The following is a 14,594-nucleotide window of genomic DNA, read 5'->3' as shown; positions in this document are numbered from 1 at the left end:
CCAACCGACAATTGCTGCCCATTGTGCTTAACGAGGCTAATCTTGTTATTGCTATGTTGCAAATTTGCTTCAGTCTTTAATTTAAACCACAGTTCACAATCCTATAATTTCCTTATACTACAATTTCATATTTGTAAATCCTAACAAATAATATAGATAAACTTAGCTTTTTCAATGGTATAACTGAACATATATTGATGATCGGATTCTTGCATAGTGCTCTTAGCAAACAATCTCTATGTTTTATTGAGTCAAGAATCTCAAAACTTTCTATACTTGACGTTGAAAGACAATTGTACCAATATAACATAATAGCACGAAAATAAACCGTTCTAATAGAAAAATTCACATAGTCTACTTTAAGTGGGCAATTCGGCATTAATATTTCAAAAAAATAGGCTACCATGGAAAATTGCTTTTGTCAGTGTTCGAAGCTGGTTATCATGCTACTAATTTAAAGCAAAAGGCTATTTTCTTTTTACGAATTATTTGGAAAAAAATAAAAACTTATTTTGGGAGAAAAATTACTGTTTTGTAAATGTTTTGATATAACTGTTTAGAATAGTTTTTGTAGTTTGTTGTTTCGTTTGAATCGCACGATCGTGTACTCATATTCTTTTCGCTTGTTATAACAGTATATACGGACACTTAATCTTTAACATTTTTTCATATTTATTATTCGATAAATGAAAAAAAACTTTAAGTTTAGAGCATGTATTACGGTAAAATGTTACACCAGGACTTTACAAACAACTGTTGTGACAATGACACAAACAACTGTTGTGGCAATTGTTAGCAACCGGGAAATATTGTCTCTTCAAAAGTATAGCTGCGTTAGAATATATCCAATGTTGTCCAAGATTTTGTTGATAAAACACCAGGAGTAACAAATACGCTGTTATGCGCTTATGTGAAACGCACATGCGGCGTGTCACAAGTAGTGTTTCTAAACTGAAGAACTGTCCAGAACCACAGCACCAAGTTAGCGGTTAGGAGCAATTTGGATTAAATGTGTATATTGATAATAATTTTTATATCTAAAACTGCTAAAAAACTAAGTAATGTGAACGATTTAAATCAGTTTCAAATATTAAATGGTATAATCCTATGACGTGATTATGATAAACCATAGGTGGATTTGTGTTTGTGGTACAGCTTATACGTAAGTGTAATGATCTTGTTTCAACGCTAGCTTCTTAGATACGTGACTGGAGAGAAATGTAAGTCCACCGCTATTCATCTTAGATACGTCCATGTCGTCCTTCACTTTACTTTGTGACTGCAAGAACTTGGTCTTGTTACGCGGTGCGCGAAAAGAGCTTCTTAACTTTTGCAAGGGTGAACGTGCGTTGCTAGAGGCGCTGGTATTAGCGGCCGCGTTAAGAAATCGTTCCATAACTTCTGGGTCTGCATTGCCGCGGCAAATCGGGTTGGAAGATTCCGGAAGCCCAGGTAGGTGTCTGACTTCTTTGGATCCTTTTGACAACGAAAATTTGTTATCGGATTTTGAACTTTTCTTCAAAGACGGCTTGTCTTTTTGCTGCTTTGTGTCGATAGTACTGTTTTTTCTGGTTGATGTCGTTTCCTTTCGTTTTGAATCGGCGGTTTTTGTCATTGGGTTCGTTTTTAACTTCGTAGATAAGCTCTCCTGGTGTTTTGTTTTGCTTTCCGCTGAAACTAACTTTGATTTTTGCGCAGGAACAGACTTGGCCTTTGGTGTTCGCTTGCCGTCGACAACAGCGTTCTTCGTAGGCTTGTCTTTTTTCACCATGAAACTGGCGCGCAAAAACGCGACGGTCGACTTATTTTTTGATGGTAGCTCAGCAACTCCATCTGGAGGATCATAAGCATTGTCTTTGGACGTTGAACGGTGGCGGGGCAGAGCTGTTTTCAGTTGAATTGTTGTTTGCACCTGCAAATAAGGGTTGTTTTACAAAAATCTCCGTTGTCTAAGCGACATTCTGGCCTTGGCAGACATAAAGAGTAAAATATTGACTTAATCTTTGTTTGTACCCGGCCTGTCCATTGTTACATAACTAGAGCTGTAACAGTTAAGTCAGGCCTGGCGGGTTAGAGTCATGTGGTAGATAAGAGGAATACAATTTCCACATTTACGGAAAGTAGGTTACGCCGCTGTTAAAGTTATATAATTATTATTATGTTGTTGCATATAATAGAGTTTGTTGATGTTTTACATTTCCTAAGTAGTTGCAGGCAAAAGTTACAAAAACAAAGCAAAGCAAAAGTTACACAAACAGACACAAAAACACCAAATCAAATTTATTTTTCAGATTCAGCCCATGAATACTTTGCGGTTCCCTTAACTTTTGCAAATAAGGAATGATCATTTTTAACGAGATCGTTTACACGAAATATCATTGAAATTATATCGAAGCATCAAGATGCTCGAAACTGATTCAACTAATAGGCTGTTTGTTTCTTTGCACCATTGTGGCTGCATCTAAGAAAAAAATGCCTTTAACATTTGCATTATGGGTCATAATGCTAAAGTAAAATTGCGCGATTTTAACAGTTTTTTCGGGCGCAATGTTTGCAATAACAATCAAGAATGTGTAGCTGATAGGGCATTATGTTAGAAAACCTTTTTTAAACCAGAAATTCAGCATGTTTCATAGCTACAGTAAATTTTTGGAAATAAATATAAGGTCTCGCGTAAAAGTCTTGCTGAAAGTATAAGCAACTAACTCGAAATGGGAAAAAACAGGACATTTGGGCATTTTTGAGCATCCTCGGAAGACCATTAACTTTTCTTGAGAAAAGAGAACAAATCCTCCTAAAAGAGGACATATGGTAGGCCTACTATAACATACAGGTAGTTCTCAGCAGATGCTTTCATTTTCCTTATCATTCTTTAAATTCGCAAATTATAAGGGTTAAATCTGAAAATAAATTTGATTTGTTGTTTTGTGTATGTTTTTGTAACGTTCGCCAACGACTACTAAGAAAATGTAAAAAAATCATCAAACTCAAACGTAACAAATCTACTTTTGTTTTACTTGCTGGAAAAAAATGTCCTCGTTTTGGGTGCTGAAAATATGATAGCCCTAGCATATAAGAGCTTTTAACACAACTCATATTTATTACCAAAGTTGAATATAGTTATAATTTCTCTGCATTTTACCAGAATTTACTAAATTTTTTTTAAAAAAGAGCTACTATAGTTGCATAAAGGCATGTAAGATTAAAAGTTTGCACGGCGTAACAAAAAATCTTTGGCGTTAAAATCTTTTACTTAAATTAAGTACCCTCTTCTATCTGATAACATTAACGATTCAGTATATAATTGCGTTGGAGCAGCAAAACGCAGGGCAGAAATTACAAAAATGTGTAAGAAATTCCAGGAAATACCAAAATACCTTAAATATTGCTTTAGAGATTACAAAAAGCCCTTGAATATTACTTTACATTACAATAAACACTCAAGGCGTTTTTTATTGTTTTGCAAAGGCCATTTTAGACCGAGCAACGGTGTAGTTTTATAAATAGTCTTCTTCGTCCTATAAGTTACTTGGTCATTACTAGCTTTGCCTTAAACAAAACAAAAAGGTAGTTATACAATATAATTTATTTTTCATTTTTAACAATTGCAAAAAATTACCTTGTTTTTCGAGCAGTCCTTATCCGTTTTTGTTTTTAGCGTCTCGTAGTGGTGGTGGCGCTCACTGCTTCGGGTACGTGACCATTCCTCAGACCTTTTACTTGACGAATGACTTTTAGCAGACCTACGATAAGGAATGTAAATTTTCACGCCAATTGTCCCTCCAAAGAGGTTTCCAGATCTTAATATGGGCAATCGGCAAAATATAATTTGGTAGTGAAGAAAACACTGATTTACGATACTCTTTTGTAACCTTTAAACTATAAAGATTTTATTTGTAAACGTTTAGGAGAAAAAAGTTCGCTTCATCCTAATTAAAAAACTAGTATACCGGTAGATTTTTTCACAAAAAAAAATAACTCAAATACATATATCTTATGACATAACTTCAAATCTTCCCGCAAGAAACACACAAAAAGAATAATCAAACATATTTACCTTACAAACTGCTGTGTCGCGTTTGACGAAGCAATTGACGAAGTATTGGACGAATTGGCCTTAAAGTTTAACACAAGGGTTACTGCAAGTCATTTCTTGGTGATGATGTTATGTGTTTTAAGTAAGTGCTATGGTAAAGGTTGTGTTAGGGGTATTTTTACTTGCTTTAATCATATTTATTTTAGTTTGTCACGTATATAAAGCTTAAAATTTTTCGAAAACCTTGTAATGTGGTAAAAACTACCTGATTGACATTTACGCAAAACTAATAAACTTATTGCTAATATAAGTAATTTACTATGTATAACCGATGACAACGACAAAATATTGACAACAAATAAGGTAAAACTAACTTAGACAATGTTTGTACAGATTTTATCCTAAACACTAGCATACATTTTTATCCCACCTGCTGATTGTTATTGGGTGCTGCTGATTCACCTGCCAGATAACCAGCAGTGCGAAGCGCACTCACAACGTGCTTGATGTTGTCCGAAAGATTATACCTAACAGGCTGGTTTTCTAAGTCGTGCGACGCGATAGCGCTGCTTGCCATTTTCGGCTGTGGCACGGACCTGTCTTTGCATTGGACATCGAATTTGGCTGAGTGTACACCCTGCAAGTACTGTTGTTCGCCGGTACTGTTCTGCTGATTTCTTTTTTCCCCATGATGATCTTTCTCGCTGTTGTAGACGCTGTAACTGGTTATAGTTGCTTGCTCGGCTGAAATTACAGTTCCGAGTGACTCGGTAGCATGCTTCCTGTGATGCCGTAGAGAGGATCGCCTATGAAGATTATGGTTTTTGTCACCTTGTTCGGTAACTCGATGACTTTCTGTTGGAATGGTGTTCGTGTTAATCTCCTCCATTGCTTTGGCACGGTTAGATACAGAAGCAAGTGGAAGGGACACTCGCCTTCTGTCGTTTTGCTTGTAACCTTGCTCGATCGACTCAAATGGCATATCGTATCTATCAGCGATTGGAGATTGTTTCTGATGTAGAGATCGAAGGCTGGAAGAGAGCACAGGCGTAAATGCTGAGCCAACGCTTTGTGAGATCTTTCCACCACAGATGCTGGCTTGTGACGAGTTAAAATCGCAGGAAACACCTGGCAGTGCAGGTTTTGGCCGAATAAGTTGCAAAGGAAACGTAACTGGCTTGTTAGGCATTTGGCTCTGAGGGTGAAGCTCCATTTCGGAATAAAGGCTAGTCTGCGAGTTTGTGTTAGATGGTGGTCGATCTGCTACAAGTGGCGGCGATCGCGAAGGGTGAGGTGAGCGTGGAGGCGGGGGTGGGGGAGGGGGGAGTTCGTTTTCGCAACGGGAATATTTACTTGCTTGTTCATCATGCGGACTGATTTGTGACATAGGAAGTGAAAGACCACTTACCATGCTTTGGCTATAAGGTTGTTGGTGCTTGTTGATTGCCGATTTATCCTCAACTGTGATACGTCGACTAGATGACGAATTACTGTTTGTCTGGTCAAAACAGTTAGCTATATTGTTTGAGTTCGAGTGGTACACATCGTCATGCATTGATACATTTGTTTTTTGTTGAGAAGTCCCGTTTAAAAGCGAACTTGTACTCGCCGACGAATCCTTAAAGTCGTAGATTTGAAACTCAGTCATCATTCGCATAGACCTGCGCCGAACGACAGAAAACTCACTGTCGTCACTAAGATTTCCACTTGAAATATTGTTGCGTTCGCGAGAATGTTCCAGAACAGCAGCAAATTTTTCCTTTAAGGCTTGCTTGGTTTTATTTGCCTGTCTTGCCCTTGCATCCTGAGCTACTTGCTTTGTTTGATGGTCTTTATTCACATTGGAAATAGCGCTCACTCCCAGCTTCACTCGTTTCTGTCCACCTGAAACATTGGTTGCAACCTGGGTAAGAGAGGTTTGCTTAAGTACAGTCAAACATTGCTGTGAAGCGTGATTTTCTGGACTTGAAATCTTCATTGTAAGTGCTTCTGGAACACACTTATCCACGATACTATTTTGATGTAATTCTATACTTGCGACCGCCTGCTTATCTACGTCTCTTAACGGCGTTTGTGCACTGCTGTTGATACTCTCATTTTTTTGCTTCGCACGCGGCTTTGGTACCGGTCTTTCATCGTCGTTTTCACTAGAAATAGACGCTTTGGAATTTAGGGTGCGAGGCTTCGGACGAACGGCGACTGATATTTCAGGCACTTCCTTTCGCAAGTCGACGCTGTCTAAAGATGACAGCGTGTCATGAGAATTCAGCTTGGGCCGATGAATTCGCACAAATGATTCTAAATGCCTGCTGGTTAGAAAATCGTGGTCATCAGGTGGACAACGTGAGAAAAACACCTCGGAACAATCACCTCTGTGAGAATTAATTTTTAACTCAAGGGGTAAGATCAATGGCCGATCTTGTTTTTCTTTTGGCATTGCAGGTAATTCGCTAATAGGTGACGCTGGCGTAACCACTTGTGATGTCTGACGCTCACGTGGTGTCGTTTCTGACGATCCTTGGTAGCCAGAATCAATGCTGCATTCACTTATGTGTAGCGCTGCGTTGGAGTGACTTAGCACGGGCAACACTCTAAGGTTGTCAGTGGATGACTTTTGATACTTGGCCGCCTTGTGCAGGTCAGGTTTGCACGTGACGTTGGGTGTATGTGGCAGGGACATGGAAATGTCTCCATTTTCACACGTGTTTTCTGATCTTGCCTGTACAAAGGAATCAGAGTTGGGCCTCTCAAAGGACTTCGTGCGTTTTTGTTCTTGGTCGACAAGCCTTTGAACCATGACTTCGCCTACAGTGGGTGGTTCAAGATGATCAGCCGACAAGGGAACTGCTGGCGTAAGTTTAACCAACGCCTCACCGTTATTGGAGTTGACAAAACATTGGTTGTCTTCGCGCTTAGAGGCGATGACCTTTTGAGGGGTATGACTGCCGCGACTTGGTGGCATGTTTGACGCGTCTGCAACTTTCTTTCTTGAAACGTTCGAGACGACCTGATTTGATCTTTAAAAAATAAATAAGGTTAAAAGAGTGTTTTCGCTAAACACAAACTAAAACTTTCCCACAACACGGCCATTTGGCGCCGTAGATTTCGCTAAAGCCATTAAGGAGGTTTACATTTAAGAAACAGATTGCGATTTGTTTACAGTAAACAACACTTAGATGAGAGCCGGATGCCGTAATTTACAACCTGGTCGCTTTCACACAAACTACTGCTAAGCCACTAAAAGTTACATCTTGTGACACACATTGTCTCCATCCTCGTGCCAACCATGTATATATTTACCAACGTTATTCAAATATCTATCTAAATCGTTGTTAAGGAACATAAATGTGAATATGTTTCAAACCAATTTCGAAAACTAATAATTGAGATTTATTATATAAAATCCAACCTTCGAGCTATAAAGTTCGCTCGATTTTATACCTTATTAACTTGCTTTACAATGTTGAAGAACTATGTGGCAAATTACCTTAAATTGGCATTTGCTGGCTGGGCGACCATAAGTGGTGCATTAGTTATTGCACTTGAAATCTTTGCCGGCTCTAATTGTAGCACAGCGTTGCTTCTATGAATTTTGTTAATGTAACTCAGGTCTTCGAACATTTTTTCCATATGATGTTTAAAGGTCATGGTCGTCGAGCGTAGTACGACCTGAAAAATAGGGTATAATGCGTCAACGTAAAGCGACGACCGTCGAAGCCAAATAAACTATATATACTCATTGAAGTGGATACACTAATGGCAGTGAAATTAAATTTATATTAGGCTTTACTGGTATAAAGTCGTTGATCTTTTATACTTCAATTCATTATTAGGACTAGCGGTTGTCTCATTTCCAAGTTACACGTGATTTGGATGCAATACGTATAATATTATTCAAATGTATTTCGTTATAGTAAAATTTTGCCTACCATTTAATTTTGGACAAGTTGGTATATTTTAAAATGTTTGACTGAATATTATCTATGGCCAGTCACGAAGATTGGCGCAATTCAGGGAGCCAACAGCAGTATTTTTCAATAATAACTGGAGTCCTAGATAATTGTTTGTTTGGTTGTTCCACAACGCTCTATTCTTAAATGCGAATGTAACACAGGGAAGTCAAATGGGATTGTAATTCACCGCGCTGAAGCGGTTTGCTTCGAAGACTCGTATACATGGCAATTTACTACTGATGGACGATTTTAAAGTTGCAACTATTCTTTATGCGCGTCACTTTCAAAGGTCAGCAAAACAGCTAGTTTATAAACGTTTGATTCGCGTCCACCTTTAGCGGCAGCAGCGGGCTTTTCTAGTTGTTGTAATTTTGGAGTCGAGCCGACCAACTCTATTATAAGCTAAATAGCGTTTCGCTGCAAACAGTATCATCAGGAACCATCTTAAAAGTGCGGTTCGTAACAGTCGTGGCTATTATAAAAGCATTTTCTAAATAGCGTACAAGTACAACCTAATTAATTTACAGGATAAAAAACTAAACATAAACTGAAATGAGGTTTTTTCAAATTATACGACAATCTTCGTATAGACTAAATCTATAAAGTTTGTCTGTCGTTTGTTTTGTACACAATTGATTTTTATTTAAATGATTACATTAGCCTTAAGGTCATGTTTCATTTTGGTAAACCGCAACACTCCAAATGGGTTTATCTTCAATCCACCTTTGGCTTCATTTTTTTTTTATCTTTTAGTATCAAATTTCGACTCAGGAAACCACCACACAAGTTGCCCTCAAAGGGCAGAGGAAAATATAACGAAAGACGAAAAGCCGTATCAGTAGGTGGCGCGATGGCGAACTAAGCTTGTTTAGGCCTGGAAATGACCTAGCTATATTTTATGTGAGGAATGCAGCTCGATGTCCAACTTGGAACCATACGTAACACCGACAAGGCTTTAAAGGTTAAGTATAGCGGTATGATTTCGGTATGCACCCAATCCGAATATTTTGGTAGGTTAAATATTTCTTCTTCTGCCTTTCAGTCGAAAATGAAATAGCTCCTGTTCTACTGGTACGGTAAATCAAGTATATGCCCATATAAAAAGCTTGATTCTGTCACGTCACTATACTCGTGTTTCGCGCTTATTAGTTGGGTAATATTGGTAAATTTGCTCAGCCATGGACAGAATGTGAAAATCGAAAAACCCAGAACTGTTTTTAATCGAATTACGAATACAGTTAATGTATAAATCGCGTGTCAAGCTAGATAACTTTTTTCCCAGAGTTGATGAAATTTATAAAACATCGCGTAATTTTGGGGTTAGGGTTAAGGTTCGCTGTTGGTTTTGGGTGCGGTGTTAGGTTTAATAACAGATCACAAAGCGACGTGACATAAGACTCGTTAGAACATATTCCTGTCGATTTGGGATTATAATTGTGTTGATAAAATAGTTATACAAATATACCTAAAACGATTATAATTCCACCCTCAAATGATTTATCTCTTAAATTTAATAGTCAAAACAAAAACGAGTTGTGGCAGGTGTCGTATTTATAGATGCCAGAAACTAGTCGGGAGAAATCTCCGAACTTGTTTGGACAGAGGTGCACTTATAAATTTTGAGACATCACTTTGGCACCAGGCTACAATTTTGGCACTGACAAGTCTTACGACGACGCAAATCATAGCAACAAACTTATGGTTTGTGCAAACAACAATTCAATCAGTGAAAAGAGGGTCATCTAAAATCAGAAAATATCACTTCGTAGGAATGGTTGTTCTTGGGTTAGGCTAAATCTCGTTTTGCTTCGATCGCCTTGTAAAATCATTTCAAACCGTTCGATTCACTTCCAAGTAGGCCTACACTAAATCAGCTTGCGGCGTTTATAACATCGCTCTTGATTGCTTAATGGCAAGGTCCACTATAATGACGGCAGTGAATCACCAGGTAGACAAAACGCTTTAAGATCGCTGAAAATTGCACCCTATACGCAATTATTTTCCAATAACGCACTTCAAAACTGACTGACTACTTAAACACAGCACTTAATTTCGTGCGTTATAGATTGCAAAATATGCCATTAAGTCAAATATACCGATCACGTGAACCTTCTTCTTGGTCATTTAACACAAATTGACACATTTTAATTACGCCTTTAAAGAAGTTAAGTGTTTGTTTGCAGATGGTGTCCGAACTTTTATCCCAGTTATATTAGAAAAACACATAAAAATTTCAATTCAACGGCGATATAATTTTATATGGGCAACACCATAAGTCCTTGGACCAAAAAAATATCGCACAGGTTCCATAAATCAATATCATGAAATATTGAGTTTTTCATTGATCGCCGAAGAAGATATAGGCTTTTAAATAACGATTTATCGTAAACAGCAAAACACTATCCCGAATAAAGTATCATTTTAAAACAAAACGCTGTTTTGGGGCATATTTTTTGTGTTTATCGTTGACTACTAGATATGCTTTGCAATCTTTTGCAAAATATTTTTTTATCCCAGCCTTGTTTAAGTAACACATTCTGAGATGATCATACAAATAATAATTTACAAAAAAACATGTGAACTACAATGTATTAAAAAATGTTTGATATCACTGGGTTATGTCCTTAGCTGTAAGATTCACATGAGCTGTGATCTAGTCCTGCTGAATTAATTCACTTCCCAAGGCACCCGGTAGGTTTTTTTCCACTTAAATTTAAACTTATTGTCGGCATATTAATAGAAAAAGCTTATTTCTCCTAAACATCTGGCCAAACAGATGACTTTGATAATTTTCCAGTTTATTTGATTTTTTGCACTCTGGTGGCTCAGAAAGCCTCTGATGAGAAACACGCTCTTTAAGAGCCAAATCACTTATAGCTGTTGTTTTTAACATATATGCCTTAATGCCGTTAAAAGTCGTATGCCTTGTGCTGTGTAGATTCGCTAATTACTACCATCTGCTACAAGTAAGCTTCAGGCACGCCCGTCACAAAAATCCACTTAAAACGACAAGCCTCTTCACTCGTGAATATCCGTACATCGCCCGCTTTGTGGGGCTTTTCAAGATGCGTGAACATCTCATCTACAATGTACCACATTAAACGCTTGTCCCTTGTTAGCAAGTGTTGTAATTGAAAAAAATATAATTAAATGATTTAAAAACGAAAACGGGCACGACTTCAGTCGTTAAGATATAAATCACAAAGTGAAAAAATACATTATGGCGAAATGCGTATTTAACTTTGTTTGATAATTGCCAAATTTATACGAAATGTCAGATCTTTATAGATCAATGCACAAAAGGCCGTTTTGAAACGTCCCGGAAACAGAGCAAAGCCCCTCTAAACAACCGCAAAAGTCGACTTGCGTTCACGCGGAGGAAATGGGTCGGGTGAGTTCTCCGCCTAACCGTGCAGTTACGTCACGGGTGGCTTCACACATGACGACTTCGGGCGCCCATCGCCGCAAAAAACTCAAGTCCTTGTTTTCGAGTTTGAGGCGACATGAAACGCGAGAGCCGGAAGATGCGTATCCACCGCCATATTTGGGGTGTTTTTAACATGTTTGATGGCACAACACTGGTCATAAGTTGTCACCACCAACACGAATGGAGGTCTCGTCCAATACTAGCGTCTTACATATTGTTTTGCCGCATCGAACACAAAGCTAAAATATTTGCTCTTGCAGAACAGGCGACAGTTATAGGTTAGGGTATAGGTATAATTGCCCGCAAGACACCACGGCTGGCGGCAAGATGTTTTCTCCATAAATCAGGCACTTGTGTCGGACAGGAAACAAGGCATTCCTCGGCTATGAAAGGGCCCTTTTTGCGCGCTGGCACGGAGGCGTGAAGGCTTGATATTGCGTGTCACCACAAGTGGGAGAGAAATGGAAACATTTGTTTGCACGCGCTTCCTGATGACGCAATTGTGTGGGCAGCGGCGACTGACAATGGACACCTTTTGCGGTTGGCTTGCGAGAGACACGATGACTTTTCGTGAAGTTCAGGTGTCTTACATCAAAAGTGTGTTTCGTCTTATGGACAAAATAATTATGAGAACTCAGACATCAATGAAAACATACATGTAGTTGACCTGTCTATGTAATTCAAAACGTGACTGCGTTCTGAATTTAGAAACAATTTTTTAAATCCGACGAACTTCACGTTAGTACCTTGCATGATAAAAGTATAATATAGTTTTCTCAGTCAAACTTTGGATTTATTTCTGGAAAGACATTGGCTTTAGTTGCTTCATATGTGCAATACCATAAAGTGAAAAATCAAAATAAGTAGTCAATGATCAGTACATGTCGCACTGTGCAACTGTTTATTACATGTTACTCGAACCATACTTATCTTTGTAAAATATTACCTAAGTTAAAGTGACTAATGTGATTAATTTACGCATTTTAAAAATCCAGCTGATAGGCCTTTATTAAAATTTGTAACGTTAATGAACCATTCCAGCACTTTGGGTGCCACAGTAGACGTGTTTGACGATATTTAATTTGAAACCGAAATTTGTAAAAAAAATTCATTAAATCTTAGTTTTAGACTGTGTGAAACAGAATACACACAATTGGCAATTGCACAGGAATTGCAACGCAAAGGTTAAAATGGTTTGGACAATTTCATAAATAAAATCACAATTTTCTTACCATTTCATCACGAAGGGTTCGAATCTGTTCGTTGATTGTCAGGGCAGTCGAAACTTTGTGTTTATGCGTGAACTTTGACGTTGGTATGTCTTTATCGGGTAGCAGAGGGGCAATCTCAACCGAATCGTCGTTGTGTACTTTTTGCATGACGGATGGTGACAAGATTTGGTGATCACGCATGTGTGCATCATTGAAATACAACGCCTGCTGGCATTTTACACTCTTGTTTCTGTTCATTCGTGTAGAGAGCTGGTAAAATCCGCCGCCGTTAGATGTAATCTCACGTCCAATTTCAGGTTGTTGGCCGTTCTCAAGCCCCATAACGGAATGAGTTGAAGGGCCGTCGACAGCTCTAGACTCGATTTTGCGACAATGCTCGATTGCGTAGTCAAGTTCACTCAAGTTCCAATTCGAAGACTGTGGCTTCCGCATCTCAAGACTGGCTTCGTTGCAGTCACGACTTGCTCGGGCATCAACGTCGTACTTTACGTTACTGTAGTTTCGCTCACCCATATGCATTGCATGATGGTTGCTCTCGGCGACATTGCAATAGTTTTGCGTGGGCTGAGTGTTCGCGAATGTGCACAGGGGGTAGTTTTCGTACACTTTGTACTGCATGGAAAGCTCCTCATCTGCAGTTTGTTTAGACACAGGCGAATCTTTCCAGTTCGGAGGCCCCGCTAGTGCTAGGTAGAAATTACCTTCAGCGCCATTATTGTCGATCATCTGTGTTGTTCTTGGACAGAACGCATCGGTGCTCGCTTTGAAGTGAAGCGAACCCGTCCCCGCCGGCGCGTTGGTTTCACACGGCGTCGCCAAATTGACGTAATCGCGTGTGACGTCACTTATTGGGTTATCGCCTGCACTGAGGTACGCTTGCGTTTCGCCGTGTCCCGTGTAATTGCTACTGTTGCCATAGCAGTCGCTATCTCTTGCGTATAAGTTCACATTCTCGTAGTTGTGGTGGACCTTGGCTTTGCTTGTAGCATGAGGAGGCTCACGGTTATATTTCGCTGCAGGCATCACTGTGTCCAAGGCAAGCATTAAATAAAGTTTAGGACATTTAACCAAGCCTCGACACTTGAAACTAAACCGTTTAAACCTAAAAGGCAACACTTGTAACTTTAATTTAATTGAGATATCTTATATGAAAAAGGTTACTCCATATTAATAGGCAGCAGCATGATTTTCAATACGCCACCATGTATAGTGGTGCGTATAACCCGGCAAAATAATTCGAGCGTAATACACTGTATACATATTTTGAGACTTCTATCTTTTCGTAACACAATATGTATTAATTAATAAGGGCAAATTTAACCACAAGTCAACTGAAGAGCAATTATTTCTTAACAATGTACATTAACCCTTTTAACCACAGAATTGTATCTCTATCCTGGCTAACAGAAACTTCAAGATGTCTCATCGCTGCTTGTTTATTGTTAACAATTACAAAGTCTGTTTATACCATATGCTATAAAACTGACGAACAAATTTAAAACAGTAATTAATTTACACATTACATTTACGTTAAAGGTTTTACGCTGTTCAGTAAAAAATTTGTGCCGACATAAATAAATCAGGCTCGCACAACGAACTTTTCGCACAGATTGAAATAGAGATTGTATTCGCAGCGGCAGCGCTCTCTTTTTTCCCTAACTGGCCGAAACGAGCTGCTGTGATTGGCGGTGTTATGCGCGAATTTCTTTTTTGGCTTTTAAAATCTAGCTCTCTGTGCGATTCCATCGTCATGGCGTTTTGAAGTGGCACTTGTGTCTGCTGTTTCTGCTGACGTTCAAAGAGAATTTTCTTTGTAACTGCAATACGAATCGTTACTGCGATTTATGAATCTTGATAAACATTTAGAACCAAAGGTTTTCCAGCTTAGTTAGGAACTTTTGGATCCGCTAAAACTCAATTTTTTTTTAACTATAACCAGCAACATT

At 38.7% G+C, this 14,594-nt stretch overlaps 1 protein-coding gene across 1 annotated transcript; it reads right to left on the bottom strand.

Annotated features, from left to right (window-relative positions):
• Nucleotides 1-310: 310 nt before the first annotated feature.
• On the bottom strand, nucleotides 311-13,744 carry LOC146164139 (uncharacterized). Its single transcript, XM_083382286.1, has 6 exons — nucleotides 12,649-13,744; nucleotides 7,524-7,705; nucleotides 4,467-7,053; nucleotides 4,058-4,116; nucleotides 3,620-3,743; nucleotides 311-1,912 (listed from the first exon to the last, which is right to left on the bottom strand). The coding sequence occupies exons 1-6, from the start codon at nucleotides 13,690-13,692 to the stop codon at nucleotides 1,157-1,159; spliced, it is 4,752 nt and encodes a 1,583-aa protein (XP_083238412.1). The 5' UTR covers nucleotides 13,693-13,744; the 3' UTR covers nucleotides 311-1,156.
• Nucleotides 13,745-14,594: the final 850 nt, after the last annotated feature.

Source organism: Ascidiella aspersa, chromosome 2, assembly GCF_963924565.1.
Source record: "Ascidiella aspersa chromosome 2, kaAscAspe10.2, whole genome shotgun sequence".
Taxonomy (NCBI): domain Eukaryota; kingdom Metazoa; phylum Chordata; class Ascidiacea; order Phlebobranchia; family Ascidiidae; genus Ascidiella; species Ascidiella aspersa.
Note: the sequence above shows the minus strand (reverse complement) of the source record. Positions and strands in the feature narration are given on the sequence as shown.

Excerpts from the sequence above, each read along its gene's own strand:
- LOC146164139 (XM_083382286.1), bottom strand. The coding sequence starts at position 13,692 with ATGCTTGCCTTGGACACAGTGATGCCTGCAGCGAAATATAACCGTGAG. Across the intron at positions 7,706-12,648 it reads GAACCCTTCGTGATGAAATG|GTCGTACTACGCTCGACGAC; the intron begins GTAAGAAAATTG and ends CCTATTTTTCAG. Across the intron at positions 1,913-3,619 it reads AGGACTGCTCGAAAAACAAG|GTGCAAACAACAATTCAACT; the intron begins GTAATTTTTTGC and ends CCTTATTTGCAG.